This window comes from Lathamus discolor, chromosome 8 (assembly GCF_037157495.1).
Source record: "Lathamus discolor isolate bLatDis1 chromosome 8, bLatDis1.hap1, whole genome shotgun sequence".
Lineage (NCBI taxonomy): Eukaryota > Metazoa > Chordata > Aves > Psittaciformes > Psittacidae > Lathamus > Lathamus discolor.
This window is the reverse complement of record NC_088891.1, coordinates 11,611,426-11,634,321: the sequence shown is the minus strand read 5'-3', so window position 1 is coordinate 11,634,321 and position 22,896 is coordinate 11,611,426. Positions and strand designations below refer to the sequence as shown.

Sequence of the window (22,896 nt, the reverse complement as noted above, 5' to 3'; positions counted from 1 at the left end):
ACTTTCCTACTCATGCCAGCATAGAAAACCCTGAAATCATTTCAATTTCCTCTTTGATCACAAACAGTATTTCATTTCAGCATTATACAGATTGTCTACACAATACTCCTACATAAACAGTGCTTGCAACAAGTCATTTTAATATTAACTACTTTCACAATTTTTCTGACACATCACACTCTCATTCCCACCCCTGTAAAGAAACCTTATGCAAGAATACTAGTCATCTTTGTGAAGCACCAGAACACAGAAAATCCTTTCTATACAAGAAAAGATAGTGCAAAGGTACGTAGCCATGGATAGATCTGTATTACTATGATAAATAACAACATAAAAGTATTGACAACAGAGAGCTAGGGAGGCAGGGAGGGAAGCAGCTTAGCCAAAGCCAGCCTTTGTACAAGCTACCTTTACTAGTTTTAACTGTCCATACCATAAAGTGATCTTTATGATCTAAAGTGATAAGAAATGTGGTGGCTAAAAAAGGCTTTAATTTTTCCCTTCTGTTTTACATACATTGCGTATTCTGTGTACATACCTACTTCACATGCGCACATAAATACATGTGCACAGCCAATCGTTTCTAAACTTGACTAAAAAAAAAACCCTCTAAAACCAGAGAAGGGAAACATAAGGTTAGCATGCTATATTGCACTACAAGCCAGGATACAACATGAAAAAACTGCAAACTCTCCCATATGTCCTAGTGCTTATAGTAAAAAAAAAAAAAAGAAAAAATTAAAAAATCCTTGCAATCTGTATTGAGATAGTTTTGTACCATCTACGACTAATTATGGGACTATGAAAGTTATGTTGCATGCCTAGATCCAAACGACAGGATATCAGTGTAACAGGAACTAGGAGGTAGAAGCTCACGACTCCCTTACCCAACGCTCATGGTCACAAGCCCTTAAGTAAGGAAATACCAGTTATTTTTGAAGAGTGTGTGTCAAGACACCCCCCAGGTTGACATATTTACCTTTTTAAGTGCTGTAGGGCGTTTCAGTTTTGCAATCTCCCTTTCTTTTCCTCTTTTCACTTTTGGAGCAGTTGAATCCAAAGGATTAAGGCAACCCATTGATGGCTGTCCTTTTGTTAGGGACTTTCTGTTGGTGGATTCTTTGGTATGAAAGGGAGCAGCACTGCCAACTAAATACAAGAAAGATATTAATTCCACCAAAAGACATGTCAGCTTCATTTCAGCACTGTTTTCAGTATTTCCACTGATGAGTTCTCAAAGTACATTTTCCTTCCTTGGAAAAAAGCAGCTCATAATGACAGGAAAATTACATCATCAGATATTGTGCTCCCAGATGGTTTTAAGCTTTCTTCAAACTTAGCCTCATGTTTTAGGAAGCTATGGATTCCAGGAAATTAACTGCTTCATTGGTAAGGGATCTCTCTCAAAAAGTTTTATTAGTAAGATTTTAATAGCAAGGTAAGTTGCAAATACTTATCCAAACATTGAGTTTTAGTTGTCCAAGACTTGATTAGTCAACAGGACAAAACAGAGGAGAGTGAATTATGTAGTTAGTATATCTTCTGCAGGAAAGAATAAAACAGACTCAATGGAAATGCCAACTGTTCTTTGCTGAACTTAGTTAGATATAACCTTGACAACATGAATTAATGTTTGAACACAGCTGAAATTCAAAGCAGGTAAATGAAGCAACACACAAGAAGGAAAATGTTAACTATGGCCATAACAATGGACTCTAGGCTAAGTATTACTGCTCAGGAATGAGATTCATTGGTTATAATAGGTAACTACAATAATGTCAACTGTATTCAGCAGCAAACATTACAAAAGCTAATTTAATGTTAAGTGTTGAAAAAGAAATAGAGGGGGAAAAAAAAGCCTACATAGATTGTATAGATTCATGATGGAACTATAACTTTGTATTCTGTCTGTGTCTGATCTTCCTTTATTTTCAGAAAGATACAACAGAACTACAAGGAGGTACAGAGAAAACAATGTGGAACATGCTTCCACAACAGAGAAAGTAGACCAGGACTCTTCAGACTATAAAATGTATGACAGACCTTTAAAAATCAGGAGAGCAGGGAATGATTTTTCAGTCTTTGTAACAGAGAGGCTATGAAAGCTAACAAAACTGCACGTGGGGCACAAATCAACCTGGCCCTGACCTCCACCCCCACAAAAAACTGCAAAAACAAGAGAAGGGAAAGCATCTCCACACAGCATGTGGTAAGTTTAAGACATTCACTGCCATCAGACCTTACAGACAGTAAAAGCATGTGATACAAGTGATAGAAGTGATGGACAGATTAAGGAACAAATTTGGTTTTAGAAAGCCTTGGGTCAGGGGGGCTTGAACTACAATCAGTAGAGGTGGAAGAATATCCTGGAGAGGTATCCCTCTGTATCAGTCACAGGTATCCTCACTAAGCTGCTTTCCAAGAGAATCTTGTAATATCTGTGGTAATTGTTTGGTTTGACCTAATACAATTCTTGTCATATTCATTTTAGCACTGAATTACAATCAAGACACGAATCCTGAGTTTTGAATAATAGTAGGTCTTAGGAGAAGTTTGTCCTCAATTATACATGGACTTCCACTGCTGCACACTGGAGCTCATAGGAAGACAGCACAGGTGAATTTTGAGACCACATCAAGGAAGTCTTCCCAGGTTTTTATTATGTTTATATTCAAAACCAAAAACTTGACAGAAAAACAACTCAAGCCATATATCAGATGCTCAGACCCATCACATTTATATTATCACAAAACACACTCAGCCATGGTCAGGAAGACGAGAAATACCTGTGTATGAGAGAGGCCTGGTGTTCGTGATCTGACGAGCTTTCATTGCTTGCTGCTGCTTTTCAAGAGCTGCTAACATGTCCCCCAAATCTAACTGAACAGGGGTCTTGCTCTTCTTTCCAGCTGCTTTTGATAGAGCCTCCTGTAACACAAACATCATATGCTGATAAATACAAAGAAATAGCACCTGCAAAACTTTCTTTACAAGGACAATTTTGCCACTACAGAATAAAGAAGACCATCTAGTAACTGATACACCTCTTTACCAACTGCTGCAGAGCTGTGGGTGTGCTACTCACTTGAAGTTTTTTCTGCTCCATGCTTATCTCTGAATACTCTTGAGCTGTTGCAAGTGCTGCTGCCAAGGCCTTCTTCTTCTGACTTTTTGCACGCTTTGGTACAGAGGTTGTGATGGGAATTGGAGTTTGGACTATATTGATTGGAGAATTCTCTGGCAAATCATCCAACTAGGATTTTAAACAAAATGCAAGGAAAAACACAATTAAAAGACTTTTCTCTAAAGACCATAGGAAATGTGGCACTCCAGAAACCAAATGAACCATTTCAGTGCTTTGGTCACTAGTATGACATCCCAATTAAATATAGCAAAATGACACAATAAGTTAACTGAGCTAGAAACTCATGTATTTCATTTTTTGCATGAAAACACTACTACATTTATCTTCAATTATGCCTTCAGAAGGTTTTCTAGTCTGATTGCTAAATAAGGGAGTGTTCTTACCCCCTCCTGCAAAGATTAAGTAACCTGTATGTATGGTCCTGCAACAAAAACATTTAGGTCAGATATTAAAAGAATATCTTTTGAAAATCCCTGTTTCTACAGCCTTGAAACAAATAAAGTTCAGTATATTTTCATTTCAAAATAAACTACACAAACTGTAGCTATTTCAAAAAACTGACACCATTACTACATATTTGTAGACCAAACAGTTTTAAGCAAAGTCTGCACCAAAGGACCAGTCTGCATGCAAGCCCTTTGAGTCACAAAGCTTAACCAGGATATAGTTTATGTACTAACACAAAAAAACCTTGATAATCCTCAAAACTAATCTTAACCTCAAAAAAATGGTTGCATCTACTGTTCACACAAAATTTAGTGACTTCAAAACTCACAAAACTTGTCAGAAACCAGTGAGATGGAGAAGCTGGGAGCGAGACTCAATGATTCTCGTAACTTGCTTCTAACTTGTGATAGTTCATGATACCAAGTACCTATCTATCCTAGAGTTTCACTTGTTAATCTCATTAACAGACAAAAATTCAGCTGTGTTTTTTTAAAGATGGGTTCTCTGCACCTTTTATTTTAATTGGCATTTCTTTAACATTCAGAGTTGCTAATGCAAATACTCCACAAAGAGCCCAGTTAACTGCATTAAGTACAGTAGTGGAGATTGATGCAGAAATTACACATATCAAGTAGTCTCAAAATTACTTAATTTAGAAACGCTTTGCAAAATGATTAATTACTTACTACTTTGGGTGAAATCTTTTGCTGGATATTACCACTTTTACTGCTGCCATTGTCACTATTCAGCTCTGGAAATTCATCTTCATCCTAAACAATACACAAGAAGGAAGAGTATGGAACCAAAAGTCACATGAAAAGGATCAATTGAAACAGCTGTATCTAGAAGAATAAATTGAATCCTGAAGTCCCACATAAGCTAGAAGGGCTTAAAAGTGACAAAAATAATAAACTAACAAAGCATTTTTGTGTTTATTTACTTTTTTTTAAAGAAGAAAAATGTTTTAAACTAAAGAAATCCAATTCCAATTAGGAGGAAACATCACTTATTCCACAACATGCACCACTATAGCACAGAAACAGTTTTCATACAACACTACCTCAAAGTACAGAGGCTCAGGACTCTGCTCTGTTCTGCTTGACTGGCTTGCAGTCAGAGGTTTTTCATGTCGTTTCTGCAAATTCTGCCTTCTTTCTGAAGATGTGCTGTGGTCTCTGCATCTGAATCCAGACTGAAAATAAGGAACAGAATTGGCATTTTGCAATTGCAGTTTTTCAAGATGTGTATACATGCATGTAAGGCTCTCATGTCTGCCAATCATCAACTAAGGTGACACAGTTTTGACAGAATCAGATTTAATAAGCTGTGCTTTTGTGTTCTCCTGGGGTATTTCTGATGTTGTTTTGGGTTTTGTTGTTGTTTTAAAACCTGTACTAATATATTCTACAGGTAGTACCAGATTATTCCCCCCTCCCAAGTCACATGCAGCATCAGAATACATTCACCTCTAAATTTCTAATTGAAAACAAAACACAAAAGGTCCTTTTGGCCAAACATGAAGAAAACCACAAGAGCTGCTGGTGAGTATGTAACTCAGACACTAAGCTTGAGGAACTGTCTGTAGCCATGATCAAAAGAACTATCTCACACTATAAAACTGTTCTGCTTACAATTATTGCCAGGCCAATGTTCAGGCCAAAGTACAGGCATAGAGTCCCCTAAGGACAAGAGACCTCTGTAGTATAAACATTCTTCTGTTTATTACGTGAAAGGTTGGTGGTATCCCATGTGCGAGACTGGTTGGCTGAAAGCAAAGCATGATTTGAATCTCCAATTCTGGATCTTTCATACTAATGTATTTTGGAAGAAAATGTCTCATGGACCTGGTAAAAATTTACTTTCAAAGGAAAATAGTTTCTAGAACAATTCTGCCCTGAGGTACAAAGAATTTGGCTAGAGAAACCTAATTTAAAAAACTCTGTGCCTGCTTTGCTCTTAAATATCTAAAATAACTGCCAGACTTAGAGTCTAAACTATAGCTAGATGAAATCTCGTTCTTCCTACTCTCTCAATTCCACAAATGACAAATAGTGGTTCTAAAAGCATCTGATTTGACTAGAGATTATAAAAAGATTCTGAACTGCTACACTGCCCAATATGAGCATTGACCTTTATATGATAAACCCATGGATACCGAATGGGAAGATTCAAGACAAATTAACAGTTGCATCTACAAAACTAAACAGGGCAAGCTAGCTCACATGTATCTGAACATACAGACATCTATGACAAAGCTCCCACTTCAACCTCAGCTAATCTTGTCTGCAATAACTGAGTTCAAGCAAAACTTCTATTTAAGCAAAGGCAGATGTTTCAGCCTCCTCTCTGTCCCCCTCTGCACATCACTCCACGCCCCACCCCCCACCCCTTCACATCAGAATCTCTCCTTAGCAAGTTTGAGGGAGGGTTAGTTGGGTTCCCCCCCCCCCCCCCTTATGAAGTGTGAACAGGTCAAAAACTGAAGTAACTTTTCTACACCTACACTGTCTTAATTTCACAGATTACTTCATATATGCAATGTTCTTCCTAGGTAGATACATATAAAGAACAGGCTGCAAGCAGGAAACTGCCAAACACATGAAATTTTTATATGCATAAATGTGTATATATAGAGATACGATATAGTGCTAGGTTGAACTGCAACACTTTGCATTCACCATTTTCATTAACTATTCTTTGCATTTTAATTTCATAATGCATTTAAAATTCCTTATTTTCACACATTACAAGAAACTGAATGCTTTGATTTTAGAACCATTAGCAACATACCTGTGCACTATTTCTCTGCTCAGCTTGTCTTCCACCTCTAGAAAACGTCTGAGCTTTTTCAATCCAAGGTTTTTTTTGAGTTGCCTGGGAATTTACATTAGTCCAACTTATACCAGCTGAAAAACAGAAATGTCATCACTGAAAAAATTAGTATGACAGAACACGTCATAACAATACACAGGCCATCAGAGCCAGGAACACAATTTTGTTGCAGATAAAGTTCTCTGAGAAAGTCTAATTCTCCTCTGACAAGACTTACTTCTGTAGCTGTATCTAGACATTAGCAAAATTAAGGAAGTCTTAATGGGAAAGTCAGATTACAGACATTCAAACTGCCAACAACCGATCATCAGGAAGTTGTCAGGTTCATACTGACATTCATACTGATTTGGGTCCAGTCATTAATAGCAGCCACTAGCCCTACCCACTACTACCAGACTAAAAATATTTGTTCATATTAAAGTAGTTCTTTACAGCTTCTATAAAAGCATCAGTACTTCTCAAATAGAGAATGAGAAGTCTTCAATTCTAGTTCTAGCCTAGCAACTGCAGTTTCACAGGGTAAGGAAGCTTGAGGATAAAACACAGCAGAAGCACAGCCTTATCTGAATGCTTCCATTGGAGTCTCTGGCTTTCTTTAATTCTTTAAAAGCAGCTGTTGACAAACCATTAGTCATAGCTACTTATACACTCGTTCACTCGACAAATAACTAGGGCCTTAATGGAGGTGGTGGAAATGACAGTAAAGACATATCTTCAGAAGTATCTGATCAATCAGGGTAGCATGCTGGAAGCAGATCAAAGATGATTCCTAGCAAAACGTAAAGAAAAATAAACACAAAAGTGACCCAGCTACATTTTAAACAGCTCATGAGCTGAGACAATACTTACTTGTACTTACTGATGGTTCTACAACCTGAAAAGGGAAAAACATGTTTTCAGTAACTTTTACTAGTCTAGGAAACAAATATAGTTAATTTATTCAGTTATGTATTACACACATTCATTGCACAAGAATCTGTACTTCTTGAAGTCATGGCTGCAGCCTGGTTATTGCCATGCTTAGGACTACAGTAGCCACTGTCACTGTCAATGTCTGCTTCACTTGCGCCCTGTTCACTAGAGGACTCTGCAGCAGGGTGAGAAGTCCTTCTGCGCCTGCCTTTTGATTTCCAAAGCATTGTAGAAGCACTCTCAGAAAGTGACTTATTGGCTATATCCGAAGGGAAATCTGCAAGAAGAAAGTAAATAAGCAAGTTACTTGTGCAGGAATTGTTCAAGGACATGAAAAACCTACACATCATAAAAGAATAGGGAAAGCCAAAGTCTTTGCACATGACAACAATCTCCTACGAAAATTAAAACCGGCATTGTATTTGAACATATGTCTAGATACAACTATTAATAACAACCAACTCTTTCAGGAAGAGTCTGCTTTTGCAGGGGAAAGAAAATCCCTGCAGAAGTATCATATCATTGCAACGTTACAATGTGACATACTGAGTAGGTCTCTGCAACTATTAGCATGTTTTCATTACATTTTTGATCCACAAAGTTCTCTTAAAAGCCGCATCTAAACCAGAGCCACCTTCCTTTAGGAAGGATGGTGACCGACATGTCCTACTAGCTATTTCATACACCCAGAACACAAAAAAACATTACCTGTTTGCTGTGATGCATCAACCAACAAAACAATCTTTGATCTGTTCTCAGGACCTGAAGAACTGGTCTCCTTTTGAGTGGCAACATTTTTCACTGGAGGACGTTTACTTTTTATGTGCATCTGTAACTGCTGTTGCTGTTTCAAAAGATTAGCCACACACAAGTCATATGATTTGACTTCACAGTTGTAAACAAGGCAACTAAAAGTTCTAATGCTTCTACAGAAGCCACATGTTTAAAGACAAAAAAGATTAAGGGAAGTATTAATAAAAGTATCAGACTTATTTGCAATATTTTCTGAATGAACTGGGTTTTATAATACGGAAATAAACAAAAAAAGGTAAAAAAAAGTATGGGCATACTTCCTTTGCTCTCTAATGAAGTAACTCTAAGCTCAGACCAAACCAGCAAAGTCTCAGTGGGAGTTTCCCACATTATACTTGCAGGCTCTATAAACTCACCAAGTACTTAACCAAGAATTTTGCTACTGTCCCATTAGTACCTACCTTTTCTGCCCACCTCTCCTTCCATTGGTACTACTGCCATACCTGTTTTTACTGAATTAAGATGCATGTTTCCTGGACAGATATTTTCTCTACACAGTTTTACTTATCCTATTGAAAAACAGACTCACTTTTTGTATGACTGGTCCCCTGTTGCTGCTTCTGCTCCGCTGACTGGATAACGGAAAGACCTGGCCGGATGGGTTGGGACGCTCAGTGCATTCTGTAGTAACTGTATTTACAGTATTTGCTGCTTGAAAGGGTGCAGAATAAGGGGTAGGGAAAGGATGATAGAACCCCATGACCTGAGCACATGGTGCTGGCATCAGCTGATAATACGTATATTCTGTAGAAACAGGAGGTTGCGCAGATATTATAGGATAAGCAAGGTATGGTCCTGCAGGATTTGGGTTGGGTTGCTGCCATCTGATGTCATTGTTGTATAATGGAAACTGTCTGTAAAAATCAAAAGGAAAGGCAACTGCTCAGTAAGTTTCTCTCCCTAAAAAACCCCAGAAAACAACAAATCTCAACTTATTTGTTTCATGAGCTCTTAGCTTTTAATAACTAAACTTAAATTTATTAGGACTTCAAGATGCTGATCAATTGATCCACAAGTTCACATTACATTCAAGTCCAAGTCAAGTACCTTTGTCAATCTTGCATTTGTACAAGTTTATTAAATTTCCAATATTAAATAAAATGTAGGCATTTATTTTCACAAGTACTTTGGTCCCATTACAATTTCAGTAATATAACTTAAGTACATACCTAAGTTTACACAAGGTAAACTAGCAGACACATGGAGAAGTGTCATTCATTAGCCAACACAGGGCCAAGTACTGAAGTATGTTAAGTTGCCAAGTCACCCTTGTTCAGAATTCCTATGAAAATGCAGGCCTTAAGCAGCACACATGAAAACAGGCATTTAGGACCCTACTACTGAAACCAAGAGCAAAGACTTCTTCCTGTGTTTATTTGTGATACAGCATACTACTAGAAGACCCCCTTGGAAACTATGAACCCAAGTCTCTCTCTCTCTCTCTCTCTCTCTCTCCAAATCCCCAAGAGACTGGGAAATCTACATGGCAAATGCAGAGGCCAGAATATTAGAGAAAGAGTAAGAAAAGGTCCAGGCTAATTATATAGGTCAGCAGCAAGCAGTCGCTAAGTATTATTTTTGTTCTTCATATTCCCATACAGCAGCACTGAAGTGCTGTCCTAAGCAAACACTAAGTACATTTTTCAAAACCAAACAGCAATAATGGTTTATGCCTTCAGAGTTGATTGATTATATTGAAGCTGTGCATTTAGTGAATACCACATTTCGGTAAGGATAAAGAACATGTGGGTTAGAATAAAGGTGTTCCTAAACAAAATGTATAACTTGTTATGCTAAAAAGACAACCCTGGGTACAGCTACACAACACAAGTGTCAGCTGCATAGTGTTTTGCCATGGCTGGATAGAAGCTAGACACATGAAGCCTTGCTTTAGCATCAGAGATTCAGGTACAGACCTACTGACTGTCCTAGAAGATGCAAGGGCACAGCAGGTGAGTTTGTGGGGAATTTAGAATCATAGAATTTGTACCAGACCTCTGTAGCCAAGGCAAGAAAAGCTGCAAAAAGTATGAAGAGATAAGTAGAGGCACAGAAGTAAAAAATATCTGGGACAGAGAAACTTCACCCTCGCCCATGAACAGTCACAAAATGAAATAAAGTGAACAGAATAAATATGCCCTCGACTCCTCTCAAGTCTACCAAAAGTTTAAATTTATTTAAAAACACATCATCTTTCATGAAGAACACAACTATTTATTACCTATTGGGTTGGTTTTCCTGTACAAATGGATAGCAAGTGATCAGGTAGCTAGGGATAGGAGTTGGTTCCATGCTATTAATTCCTCCACTGTCATTAGGAAGCGCCATTGGGATCATTAGTGTTTCTGGACCCTTCTTCTGAGGAATAAATGGTTCTACTTCAGCTGACAGCTTGACATTCTTAAAGAAAATAGAAACAATATCTTCATTAAATACAACCGTAGATTGCTTGGGAAAATTCAGATTCATAACGTTGTACAGTGTATACCACAAATAGCAGGCAAATGTATGACAAGACTATAGGATTCAGTAAACTGAAAGAGACGCAAAGCAGTTGGCAAGCACTTATTACATCCTTCCCATCACAGGGTGTAAGACAGATCACCAACATTTGGCATTAGTATTAACCTTTACATTTCAAAGTGCAAAAACTAATTAATTTAAAAGGGACTGAAGTTCAGATCTTGCAAAGGATATACTAGTCTGAGCACAGAAAGAAATCAAATTAGCACTGTAGGTGGAACACAGCTCTGGAGACTTTCAAAAGTGAAACCAACATATGGAAGATATAGTAATGTCTGGCCTGCTCTACAAATCTGAGCATGTTCCTAGGCAATTATAAAGATGATTTTTCAGCAGTAAACCACAGGTTAACTACTAAAATAGATGGCGTATCACAGAACCACCCCCCACACATATTCCATCTGCACAATTTTAACATATGTTAAAGTGTTAAGAATATGATTATATTTTGCCATGAAGGCATTAAAGACTGTTTCGAAATTAAGTTTTAAAAAGCAGTTTAAAGACTGCTTTCAAATAAAAGTATCTCTCCAACCCTGAAGGTATCCTCAAAAGCTTATATGGTGTTTTTACCCACACTTTTTGTCTTGTACAGAATAGCTGGATCTTAAACAATGAAAAATTCTCTACTCAGAATGACAACTGCAGATCCAAAGTACCCTTAAATTCTGTACTCCATTTTAACTTGCATTCAGCCAAAACGCATATTTTTTGTACAAAGATTCAGATTTATACCTGTCTCACATTAGTATCTCAGTGAATACCAGTTCTCTCCAAAGGAGACACAGATTCCAGAAACTCTTCCTTCCATTTGTCTAAAAGCATTCCAAAGGCAGTGCATAACCTATACAAGCATATGCTCCTATTCTACAAAAGAAGAGCCTGACTGTTTGATGTGCTGAGGACAGCCTTATATCCTTGCCATTACATGTAAAACATCCACAGGAACAGAAACAGTTAAACAATGGGAGCTTTGAAAATATCATGGCTTGTAGTCCTGTGCCTACCACACACTTCTCAGTCCATGTCCTTGCTCAGCTCATCCAGAGGCAGCCTTCCTGTCCAGTATTTGAATCTATAAATCTACTAGAAGTCCCCAACATACATTTTCTTTTAGTAAGATCCTGCGTTTCTTTAGCAGCTTGGAGGTGAAGGGTAAGTCCAAAAAATGTTTTGAAAATACAGTTGTTCCAGGGAACAAGGAAAGCTACTTTTCCTGGATGAGTAGATACTTCAATATATCAGCGTGAACTAGAAAAAGTGAGGTCAAGACCCACTCATGCGAAGTACCAGATCTTTGTTTAGTTAGTCTGACGCATTTACATACAAGAAAATGTAATTACTAAGCAAAAGGTAGAATCATCATTAAATAAATTACTAAGACCGTGAGTTACACTGTAATTCACCAAACAAGTTGCAAACCAACTGGTATTTAAGTACTTTACTGTCACATACTCTTCAGAAGGGAAGGGAAAAAAACCACCCCACAGTTGAGACTATAAAAGCTCCCTTTCATTTATTATATTCACTATTAAAACATCAGAACTACCAGAAGTATTTTCAATACAGATTACCTATGATTACAGTATTAGAATTCCCTGCCAATTTTGAAAATTAAACCAAACGTTTTGCTCAATCCATTTTCAGCTCCAAATACAACATTCAAGCTAGGTAATTGCAAAGACGGTCATTCTGTAGCAGCTATTTGGATGACTAGTACAAGTGGAATCTAACTTCTCCTATAACAAGTGTTATTATATAAAAAGCATCTGCCTCTTTTAATTTTTACCCTTCCATTATCAAATTTGCCAATTCATACTTTCACGAGATTTTATGCAGTTAGCTACAGTATTAGCTCAAATTTCACCAGCCACTTCCTGTAAACATCAGTTCATTGAATAATTTTACTTACATATCACTCACTTTTTCCAAATACTGAGCACCTAACTAAAAAACAAATTTCATAAACACAGTCAGAAGCTTTCTAAGTGAAACATTATTTAGGATAGAGTTGTCTGCAGGATGTCTGCAAGTATTGAGATCAATGTTACATCCTTAACAACTTTGATGGCAAGATGTTCTGCAAGCCACAGTGACCAAAGGCAAAGCTTGGTATAACTGGACTGAGAATAAAAATGTTACACAAAAAGAGGGGGTGGGAAGCAAAAACTGTGAAGTAGAGAGTCCATTGTTATTTTTAACCATTTCCTGAGAGGCTTCTCTGACTTTGGGCTTGTCAAAGTGTTCTAAGAAAGCAGAAATATCCCTTCCAACAAAATGAGTCTCTGCTTTGATAAGCTTATTTAGTAAGAACATCAGTTATTTACAGATATAATTGTAGCATAAGAGACTTGAAGTTTTATCAGCAATCAAGAGAGGAAAACAAAACATCTAAATAAATAAAGGATAATAGTAGAACTAGAGTGGCAGAGGGGGAAACGGTATGTCTTAGTAAGTGACAAGACATGCTATCTTTGTCAAAAAGTGGTTATTAATGACTTTTGTGAAAATGGTTATGGCTACGAGCACCAGTACAAAAGTATCACTACCTGCTGTGCAATAAGGTCTACCTTACAGTGGAACGATCACCTTAATATTAAATAAATTCTTTTCCAGCTCCTGAAGTTATATACAGAGCACAAGCTATGGTGCAGGTGCAATGGCAGCACCTAACTTGTGCAACACAAGTCAAACACACTGCTGTACAGAGAGCTTCCTCTGACCTCAGGCACATCCCTCCGCAGCTGGTGACTCACCCACCCCTATGCAAAACTCCAAGGCATTCTCCTCCACACACAGCACCATGAGGATAAACACTTTCCATTAAATAACTAACTAAAAAAACCCCTCTAGTGCTTACGTACACTTACACATAACAGAAATACCAACACTGAAATCCCTCCCAGAAACTAAAAGGGGTTTTTTATGCTATTTCAAGATCATGAAGCAAAATTATTTAAGAATAGATACAGTTGTGGGCTGGCCTACAGAGCTGGACAGCATAAACTTTAAAGGAATACACCAAGGCTGTCTCATCCATAAGGAATTCAACAGTAAAAACTGGATAAGTGGTTTATAAATATGGTGGTTTTCATGAAGTTCTGAAAACTTTCAAACAACTACCCCTAACCTACTGGTCATTATCTCCCAGCAACGTCAAGTGAACTTTATCCAAGATACTAATTATAAACCACTCTAGTGCTGGTTTGGAAAACAGTCAAAACATTTTATTTGTGATTGAGGTTGGGAAAAGATCACTTATTTTAAAGGTCTTTCCTGCCTATCTGCTGTTTCCCTATATTATTTTGGAAAAATGATGTGGAAATACAAACATCATTCCTTACTGGTGACTCACTTGCAGAATGGTCTCATTACAGTGTTTTATGTGATATTGTATTATACCATCACTCGTTATTAGTATTATGTGAGAAGAGTGTTTCACATGAAGTACTAAAAGAAAGAGATATAACTGATCAAAGCAGGAGCCAAATGACTCCCATCAGCAAGGCTGCCATAGCAAAGTATTTCTTGTCAATCTGCAAAGTTAATCCCTACCTTACTTTTCCATTTAAGTATTTTGGATGGAATTTGACTTACTTTAACCTTTCCAGTAAATGCAGAATTACTGTATTTTGGTTTTGGGTTTTTGTTTTTATTTAAATAATAATTAAAAAAAAAAAAACAAAAGCAAAAAAAAAAACCCAAACAAAACCCAACTCTCTTAAGTAACTTTACAAGGTGAAGAAAATTTCGTTTGATTTCTTCTGCTTAATTTTCTAAGCTCAAACAACTTGGAGATGCCCAAAGTAGAACAACTTTAATGTTTCCTTGCCTGTTGCTTGGCCTCTTCTACAGGTAATGATTAACTATTGCAACGACAGAGAAACTGGCTGATGTATTTAATTGCCATTTTCTGTACAGCTCATAACATATGTAGCTTACCTGTAGTGTTGAAATAAATATACAGCATATCCTGTAATCATAAACACACATGGGTGTATTTGAAAGTTAATTTCTTTTTTCACCTACAGAACTTAGACAGGTCTGTTATTTAAAGGAATCAAAACTGCATTTCAAAAATCTTTTACATGCCTTATATCTTAAACACAATTTTCTTGTGCAATTTAACCTGTACCTACAGGTTGGGTCAGTCTGAGGTTTGGTTTGGTTTGTTTTTTTTTTTAATGCTTGCAAGACACTTGTTTCAGCAAAATGAATAACTTCAGGTAAAGCTCCAGTTTTCAATTTTGCCATTTGTTCTGCAGGCATCGTATAAGAGTGTGTGTGTGTGTATGCTAACTCACCAGAACAGCAACTAAAACTTAAAAACCTTAATACAAGTGTTTCAAAGTCATTCTGTAAGCATAATATAAGCAGTACTCAGCACAACTGATACATTTCATGAAACAACAAATCCCCATTTCCACTTCAGAGTAGGAAACAAAGACAGCTCAAGCATATTACTAGCTAAACAAATTAACTTCAACATATTGCTTCCTTATAGTACCTTACCAGTCCCTCCAAAATACTTAGAAGTTCCTTTTTACATAGGATGCCTCTTCAGATGAGGACAGTGAACTTTAACTTGAAAGCAAAAAGGGGAAGCAAATGTACCAAGTCAGAAACCAAACCAAAACATAAACAGGATTAACTCCCCAGTGTGATTACCCAGACATTTCAGTACTTTTCACAGGTGGTTAGTGGCTCTATCTGACACCTGAAGGAAACAAAACAGCAAGGCCAAGTAATTTGCCCAAAGTCATCTAAGCAGGTATTTTTTAGGACTATCCTTTACTCAGCTGGGAGGGAAGACTGGTGAAGAAGACAGCAAAGTAACTTCTCTTTTTATAAATAGCATTTTAGGTCTCCTGACTCCTAGTATGTTGCCAGAATAACAGACATAATATTTCCTTAATAGTGTAAGAAGAAAAAGTGAAACAAAGCAAAATAAATAACCAATTTTGTAAGTAAAGGTGCTGCTAATTTCTTACTGTGCTGGACAAGCAAAAAGTATCTCCAACAAAGACTTCTTATTTCTTTTAACAGGTTGTCTGTTTCTTTGGCCAGACACAGAAATGATGATAAAACAGTTGTTGTTGGATTTTTTTTTTTTAAATACCACGTTGACAGGCTTAAGACTCAATGGAAAATGCAATCAATGACAACTGAAGTAAACTTCAGAGTAAGAGATGAGATCCTTCTTTTAAACAGTGTTTTGTTTCAGAAGCAAATACTAAGTGCATAATCAAAGTGCTTGCAAATATGTATGAACACAATTCCTCAAAGACTTCATCCACACAGTACAAATGGAATGACAAGTGCAAATGAAGAGAACCAGCAGGACTGACCATGCCACTAGGTCGTAACCACAAGCAAGCAAAAAGAATTAGACAAGAAAAATTTGTTAAGCACTGAAGGATTTGAGGGAAGGTTTCCACACCTTTCATAATCCTTTCAACACAACACTTGTGCTACTAACTTATGCTCTAATTGCACTCACAGTACGAAGATTTATTCTAGCCTGCATCCACTAAGAAATTGGTGCTTTGCCACTGACAACAGTAAATACAGGGTCAGACCCTAAATAGTTGATAGAGGGTAGTGTATAGTTTTGATCAGGCAGTCTAAAAGCAAACACCGCAAATGCTGCAAGACCAAACTTTATTTTGGAATGTAACCTTTTCATGTTTATTCAACCTTTCACAACACAAAGATAAACAAAGCTTTATTAGAATTTATCTTTCATAACCAAACTCAATTCTAAATATAAACTCAAGTCATGCTGCAACATCAGATTTTCAATCACTTGCCTATCAATGGAAGCACACCCCTTCAAAAGAAACCAACATTTTTACAGAAGTCTCTTTTGTAGATATGCCTAGTTTCAATTTACAAAATGTTTTGCAGTAGCTCATTACATATTTCACTCCAACAATTACAACTCTTTCAAGACAGCATATATACTGAAGTGATCCTTTGTTTCCTATATAAAAGCTACTGTAGTCATCAACAGCTGCAAAGACAGAAGATGACACAAGCAGGAACAGACTGGTAAACTTTGTCCTACAGTTATAGCACTGTATGTTTAATCTTAGAAAAGTTTTTGTTCATTGTAGCTTAATGTCATTCAGCATTTTCCATTAAACAGTATCTCTGTCAGCTCGCTCTCAGAAAAGAACACTTGGATATCAATCTTACCATTTACAGGGTGAGAAAATAGACACAGATGCCACATTTCAGAGGGCTATAATAAAATCAGCTGCTTTGCTGTCTCAAAGTCTGGAAACAAGAAGTCTCATCACAAAAGTAAGATAAACATAGCTCCAAACTTTCCTGTTTTGAGAAAAACAATCCTACTTCTGAATTTTGAATTTAGTATTTTAAAAGCCATTTTAGTAGGAAGACAGGTCACATTTCCTCTATTTTAAGAGAACCTTCACAAATATGGAAGTCACTGTTTCTATAATTAGTTGCTTCTAAGTGGCAATACTTCAGGAATGGTAAATATGCAGTCCAACTGGAAACACCAGCAGCAGGCCATTTAACAAAGCACAAAAATTAATCCTCCCTATTTAGATTTAACACAGTAATTTCAATGTAACACTTAAAGTAAATACTCCATGAAGCCCTTTCCCCTCAGCTCATAAGGGAACCATGCATAATTATCTTCCCTTTCATGGAAGGGAGTACCACACTCCAAATGTAACAAAGCCAAGTATAAACATTTTTATGTACATGTAGAAATTGGCAAGTGGCACAATATGACAAGTTGCCATGTTTAAACACAAAACCAGAATATTCTAGGGAAAAAAAAAAGTGGGGGGCTGGTGGTGGCAAAATTTAATGTTTACAGTTACAAAGCTCATCCAAAGATCTAAAAAGGCTACCAAGAGGATCCTCTTCACTTTAGTTCACAGCATTCGACAGTACATACAAACTTCAAAACTCAATACCAATGTGAAGTACTAATATTTGAATCCTTTGTAACTTCTGTACTAAAAGTGTTAATAGAAACCATTCATGGAAATCTCCACAAACTAGTCAAGGACAAATAAATTTGATCAAAAAGATGTTCATATATCATATCAATAACATTCAAATTTACTGGAGAAGATGTTCTCTAATAATGTGAAACTCACAAACTCTAAGTTCTGTCTTTTCAAGGTTCAAGAGAAAAAAACCCACACAAAATGCACAGCACAGGAAAATTGACCTTTTCCAGTTTGCCTCAGTTGAAAATCCTGCCGTGGGTAAGAAACACTGAACGAAATTGCAGGAGATAAATAGCACAAAATATAGAACTAGTGCTATTTCTATGGTAAGCATATTATCAAGCCAACTGTTGAACGGTCAAGAATAGTAGAGGCAAGCAGAACAGGCTGTCTTTAAGCAATACTAATACAAAACACAGGTCGCTGATTTTGCAACTTCACCTGATTTCCCAACTGCACTAATAGAACTAAATGTCTTAATCACAGGGCGGGACACGTGTGTTAACACTGAGAAAAATCGGAGCACAGCAGTGTCTTTGAGAGGGGAAGGTGCAAGTTGTTTCTCCTTAGCTTTCTATCACAATCAGCTTCAATGGAAAGAGTGCCAGAGGTCATGCGGCAAGTTCTGTCTCTTGTACAAATATAACCTACATTTAGCTGCTGAAACACATACACTTTTTCATGGGAACAGTTACAGTTCTGGTGTAAACAAAAGTGAATTTCCACACCCACCACCACAATCACAACACATCCTATCATAAGATAGTTGTTTTTAAACAACATGACTATGTTTTCTTCAGTGTCAGCTGTCAAAATATCACTGAGCATATAACAACAGGCAAAGTCATACCAGGATTTAGTAAGAGACACCTGAATGGCTATCTAGGATCTTTGCCATTTAGTAGTCCAAACGTTCTTGGTGCATGGCAGCTCACATAGATTTACTGAGCCAACACCACAAAACACTGTTCAAATACATTCCTCCCAAAGCATTTACTATCTCCCTTTACTCTAGAAATACTATAATGTAGTACAATACTCCTCCTTCATATCGTAATTCCTCAGTAGTGATTCCTATCAGCATGCACAGTTACCATATTGCAACTGAAAAAATATTTAGGGGGAAAGGAAAGAAGAGTGTAAGCACTGTTAGCACACATCTGCATGCTTTAATATGCATATATCAGATGCCATGCGATACAGGTGCAAAAAGGAGCCCATATCAAAGAAAAGACGGAACAGCATCCAAAACTGATGCAACCTTATCAAATACATGGGGAAAGGAGACTACATTCAATTGTTACAGCATTAAAGGTTCAAACCTAAAGCATTTAGGGATCTTTTAACCAAGATGCTACTGTATAATGAGGAGACAAAAGCAGTAAGATAGTTGAATCATTTTAGAAACTCATCAGGTGTCAATGACTTGTCTGCCTAGAAGCCTTACTACTGAATAAGGAACCGAGAGGACTAGATATGGTGCAAACAGCATAAACAAGATGGTTCTTCCTTCAAAGAGCTTAAACACACCTCCAAGTTGAAATACTGGACTTAGTTAAGGTAATCAAGAGAGAGCCAACATTTTACACTATGAATAACACAATGATTCTCTGAAAAAAAGTGAATTTAAAGTAACTTTCACACCAGAAGATTTAGTAAGAAAGACACAGTGGGAGCCATACTGCAATAAGATACACTGCTCACCAATTTCCTTAGACATATGCTCAAAATGAAAAGCAATATATCTTCACAGAATACATTCTTACTCAGTATGTACTTTGCTACAGAAGCTTGTGTTATTTTATTTATTAACCCAACTATTAGAATCCCTGGAGAGGCCAAAGCTGAAAATTACAAAAAAAAAAAAAAAAAAGCACAGTAATTCATGAATTTTCAACACATTCTGTGGAAACAACAGCTCAGAAGCAAGATCAGGTTGTTATGGATAGTAGCATTCATTCTAGATACACCTTTCAGAACTACGTCCTGATGATGAAACATTTTATTGCATATATGTAACAAATCCTACAAACTCTTAAGTCCCAGCTTAAGCGTCTTCCTAACTATAGTATGAGAAGCCTTAAGAATAACTCAAACAGATTACCCTGACAAAGCCAAGTTAAACATCGAGGGGAAAAAATAGTAACTTGTAGGATTAATGAGTTATACCCAACTCCTTCCTTCTCAGCTAACCAGCTGCGACCAACAGCTACGTCCCAACGCTGAGAATTTCAGCCTGAACCTGGTATTGCAATATCTCAACAAGAGTGACACATCTCAGGCTGCAAAGTTCTCAAAAAGCCCATAAAAGTCTCCTCTAGTGCCCAGGCAAGTTTAAATCGAATTTCACTAAAGGCAATTATAGCCTAAGCTTGAAACAAAGCCTGCAGAAACAAGAAAGGTACAGGCCAAGTCAGACCTACGCACCCCTTGGCGAGTACCGACGGGAGCTGCACGCTCCACAACCCACCCCGGCAGCCCCTGCCCGGCCGGACACCTATCGCGGGCGGGCAGCGCCCGGGCCGAGCACTAGCGAAAGGCACCGCCGGCCGCGCCACCGACCCAGCAAGACACGCTAAGCTCTGGTGCGCAGCCTGGAAGCCGCCCCGTCTGAAGCCGCAGAGGGGCCCTTCTTCGGCGGGGAGGCATGTCAGCCCCACTCCGGCACGGCAGGCCCCTGTCGCACCCCTCGCACCGACGCCGGCCCCAACAGGCCGCGGGCCGCGCCCTACCCCTCTGCTCAGCCGGGGCCCGGCAGCCGCGGGTCTGACAGAGCGGGGCCGCTACCCCAGCGCTCCCCTCCGCCCTCCATCCCCGGCCCGGCCGCTCGCCCCCCGCCCTCACCGCGGCGCCGGGGGCGTAGCTTGCCCCCTCCCGCCGCAGCTGTTTACGGTCTCCTCAGCGCCGAGCCCGCCCCTCACACCTTGTCCGCTTTGTCCATGGCTGCAGCTGCGCTGGGCGGCGGCTCTAATAAGGCCGGCGGAGAGCCCGCGACGCCCCCGCCATGGCGCCCGCTTCCCCCGCCGCGCTCCCGCACACACCCAGCGCGGCGCTGCCCCGCTCGCAGCTATCACGGAAACCGAGCCCGGCGACGCCACAGCTGGGGGCGGGGCGGGAGCCGCAGAGGACGGAGGCCGGGCGGGCCCAAGCAGCGCGGAACGGTTCAGCCCAGCGCTGGCAGGCCGTTGCGGTGGGTGCCCCCTCCCCGGCGCGTTCCGGCCTCCGAGAACAAGCGGGGCGCTGGCTTAAGCGCTGGGGAGAGCTGCAGGGGTAAAGGGGGGCCCGGAGCTGTCCCCTCCGCCCGAGGCGTACGCGGCGCCGCAGTCTGCGGCAGGTGCGCCGCGGGGCCCTGCGCTCAGGGGCGGTGTCAGGGGAGCCTGGGGCCGGCGGCGTCCTGGAAATTATCTGGAACATCGAAGGAAAGTGAAAACCCCCGTGGCTCGTGTAGAGGCAGAAACGTAACACTGGGGCAGAAGCGCTTCGGGGGCAGGCGGGGCTGTGAGCGGGGCCCGGGTGCGGGCCGCCAGCAGCACGGGAGGGCCGTTGTAAGACACGGGCTCCAGCACAGCTCGTGTCTCTTTCATTGCTGTTTGGGTTCTAACCTGTGTTTAGTTACTGTAATGCCAGCACCGTCCATGAAACCGTGTTCACCACTGAGACCGGGGAGTACAGCCAGTGCTAACAACAGTCCCCCCATACACACATCCAATGTGTTTCGTTCCTACCTTCATTTAAGGTAGTATGTCCATTGCCTTGGGCTTAATAGACGTCATGCTATATGAACATTACTAAATCGTGGCAAAGAGACGAAAAAGTAGAACTAGACTACCCTTATAAAAGACACACGAAAAGAACATTCTGGAGCAGACTCTTGAGCACTTCCAGGTGAAGTGCATTTATAAAATATGTAAATGCAAGAAGCAAGCTTCTGCTTGATGGAGGTTCTTGTGAACAATACATGGAAAGGGAAAAAGCGAACCTGTACCTGATTTTGACGTCAATAAAACCACCTAAAACATCTCTACAGAGCAATTTTCCTAGAGCTTCCTAGATTTAACCTGTATTTTATAATTATTTAATCTTTCCCTATTTATGTTCATTATGCTGTGTAACAGTTTGTATTTTCTAAAGAAAAAAATATTTCTTGGATTAATCATCATAATCCCATATTATTTTCTTAAGAGTTGATCTTCACCATTTTAATTTCATATGTAACATATGGTATTATGAAGATGGCTATTAGATCGCACAGCAAGTTCTCATCTTGTGAGATGAGACCATCACTGCCTCCTCTGCTATACTGTCCATAGTAGGAGGATCACCATCCAAGTGTAACTTTTGCCTGAATGTCTACAACATTACTTACATTCTGTGCCTTAAGCTGTCATGGGTTTGCAGCAAACAAAATCACAGGTCCCCTGGATCACAGGGGAAAAGGAGAGGGTGAAGTTATAATCCCAAATGGTAGGATTTCTAATAACTTCAGTGAGTACAATGTTCCACTACAAGTGGAGAGAACAGACTGGCTGCTGCTGCACCCTAATTGATAGGGAAACCTCATCTAAACAGGAGAAACTGCAGCAGTTGTACACTTGATATGCACTTTTATATCCCAGCACTTGACAAGATTAAATGGTAAGCAGAACTAACAGAAGTGTTCATAACCCTAGGAAGCCATTTCAAGGTAGATTAATTTGAGGTTATGATGTTATGTTCCCAGGGGCTTTTACACAATGACATTTGTTATTTCAACACAAGTCACAAAAATAAAACTGAGGATTAAGCTGGTTCTATCTAGAGCTTTCAGCTGAGGCAGTGGAACAGCATTTCATCAGTAACTGATGAACTTAAATAGGAGATGTAAATCTACAGATATATCATAATGAAACATAAAATAAGCCACCTAAACTTGATCTTTGTAAATCAAGCCACAAATCTCTGCCGAGTGAAATGTATTTTATTCCCAGTAGTTGAATGTGTATTGCTTTTTTTGTGCAAAATTAGGCTGACTCCTTTAAAACCTAGTCAGTTTTCCTCTCCCAAGTAATGTGGGAGAACTTGCCTGACTGGACAGAAAACAGTGAAAAAATGCCACTGAAACAACTAGAACAATGTATTCTTGTATTAGCACACCAGCATTTTAGTGTGGAATGCAGCTTAATTTGTCCAAATTGGTGCTGACCACAGAATATATATTATGACATTTGCTTAAGATAGCTGCTGTATTTTTAA

General features: G+C 39.0%; 1 protein-coding gene across 2 annotated transcripts in view; it reads right to left on the bottom strand.

Moving 5' to 3' along the window:
- The window catches only part of SECISBP2L (SECIS binding protein 2 like), a 30,067-nt gene extending 9,318 nt beyond the window's left edge, over positions 1–20,749 (bottom strand). Inside the window, exons 1-12 of one of the 2 annotated variants that reach the window (XM_065688313.1) lie at positions 20,588–20,749; positions 10,371–10,549; positions 8,679–9,003; positions 8,045–8,180; positions 7,384–7,613; positions 7,274–7,298; positions 6,383–6,498; positions 4,653–4,784; positions 4,279–4,362; positions 3,086–3,253; positions 2,787–2,928; positions 980–1,149 (exon numbers count right to left, since the gene is read on the bottom strand). In XM_065688313.1, the coding sequence (XP_065544385.1) occupies positions 980–1,149; positions 2,787–2,928; positions 3,086–3,253; positions 4,279–4,362; positions 4,653–4,784; positions 6,383–6,498; positions 7,274–7,298; positions 7,384–7,613; positions 8,045–8,180; positions 8,679–9,003; positions 10,371–10,549; positions 20,588–20,605 (1,725 nt within the window). In that variant the 5' untranslated portion in view covers positions 20,606–20,749. Of the gene's footprint in view, positions 1–979; positions 1,150–2,786; positions 2,929–3,085; positions 3,254–4,278; positions 4,363–4,652; positions 4,785–6,382; positions 6,499–7,273; positions 7,299–7,383; positions 7,614–8,044; positions 8,181–8,678; positions 9,004–10,370; positions 10,550–20,508 lie in introns of both variants that reach the window. The other variant, XM_065688314.1, reaches the window with a different exon arrangement.
- Between the last annotated feature and the right edge of the window lie 2,147 nt (positions 20,750–22,896).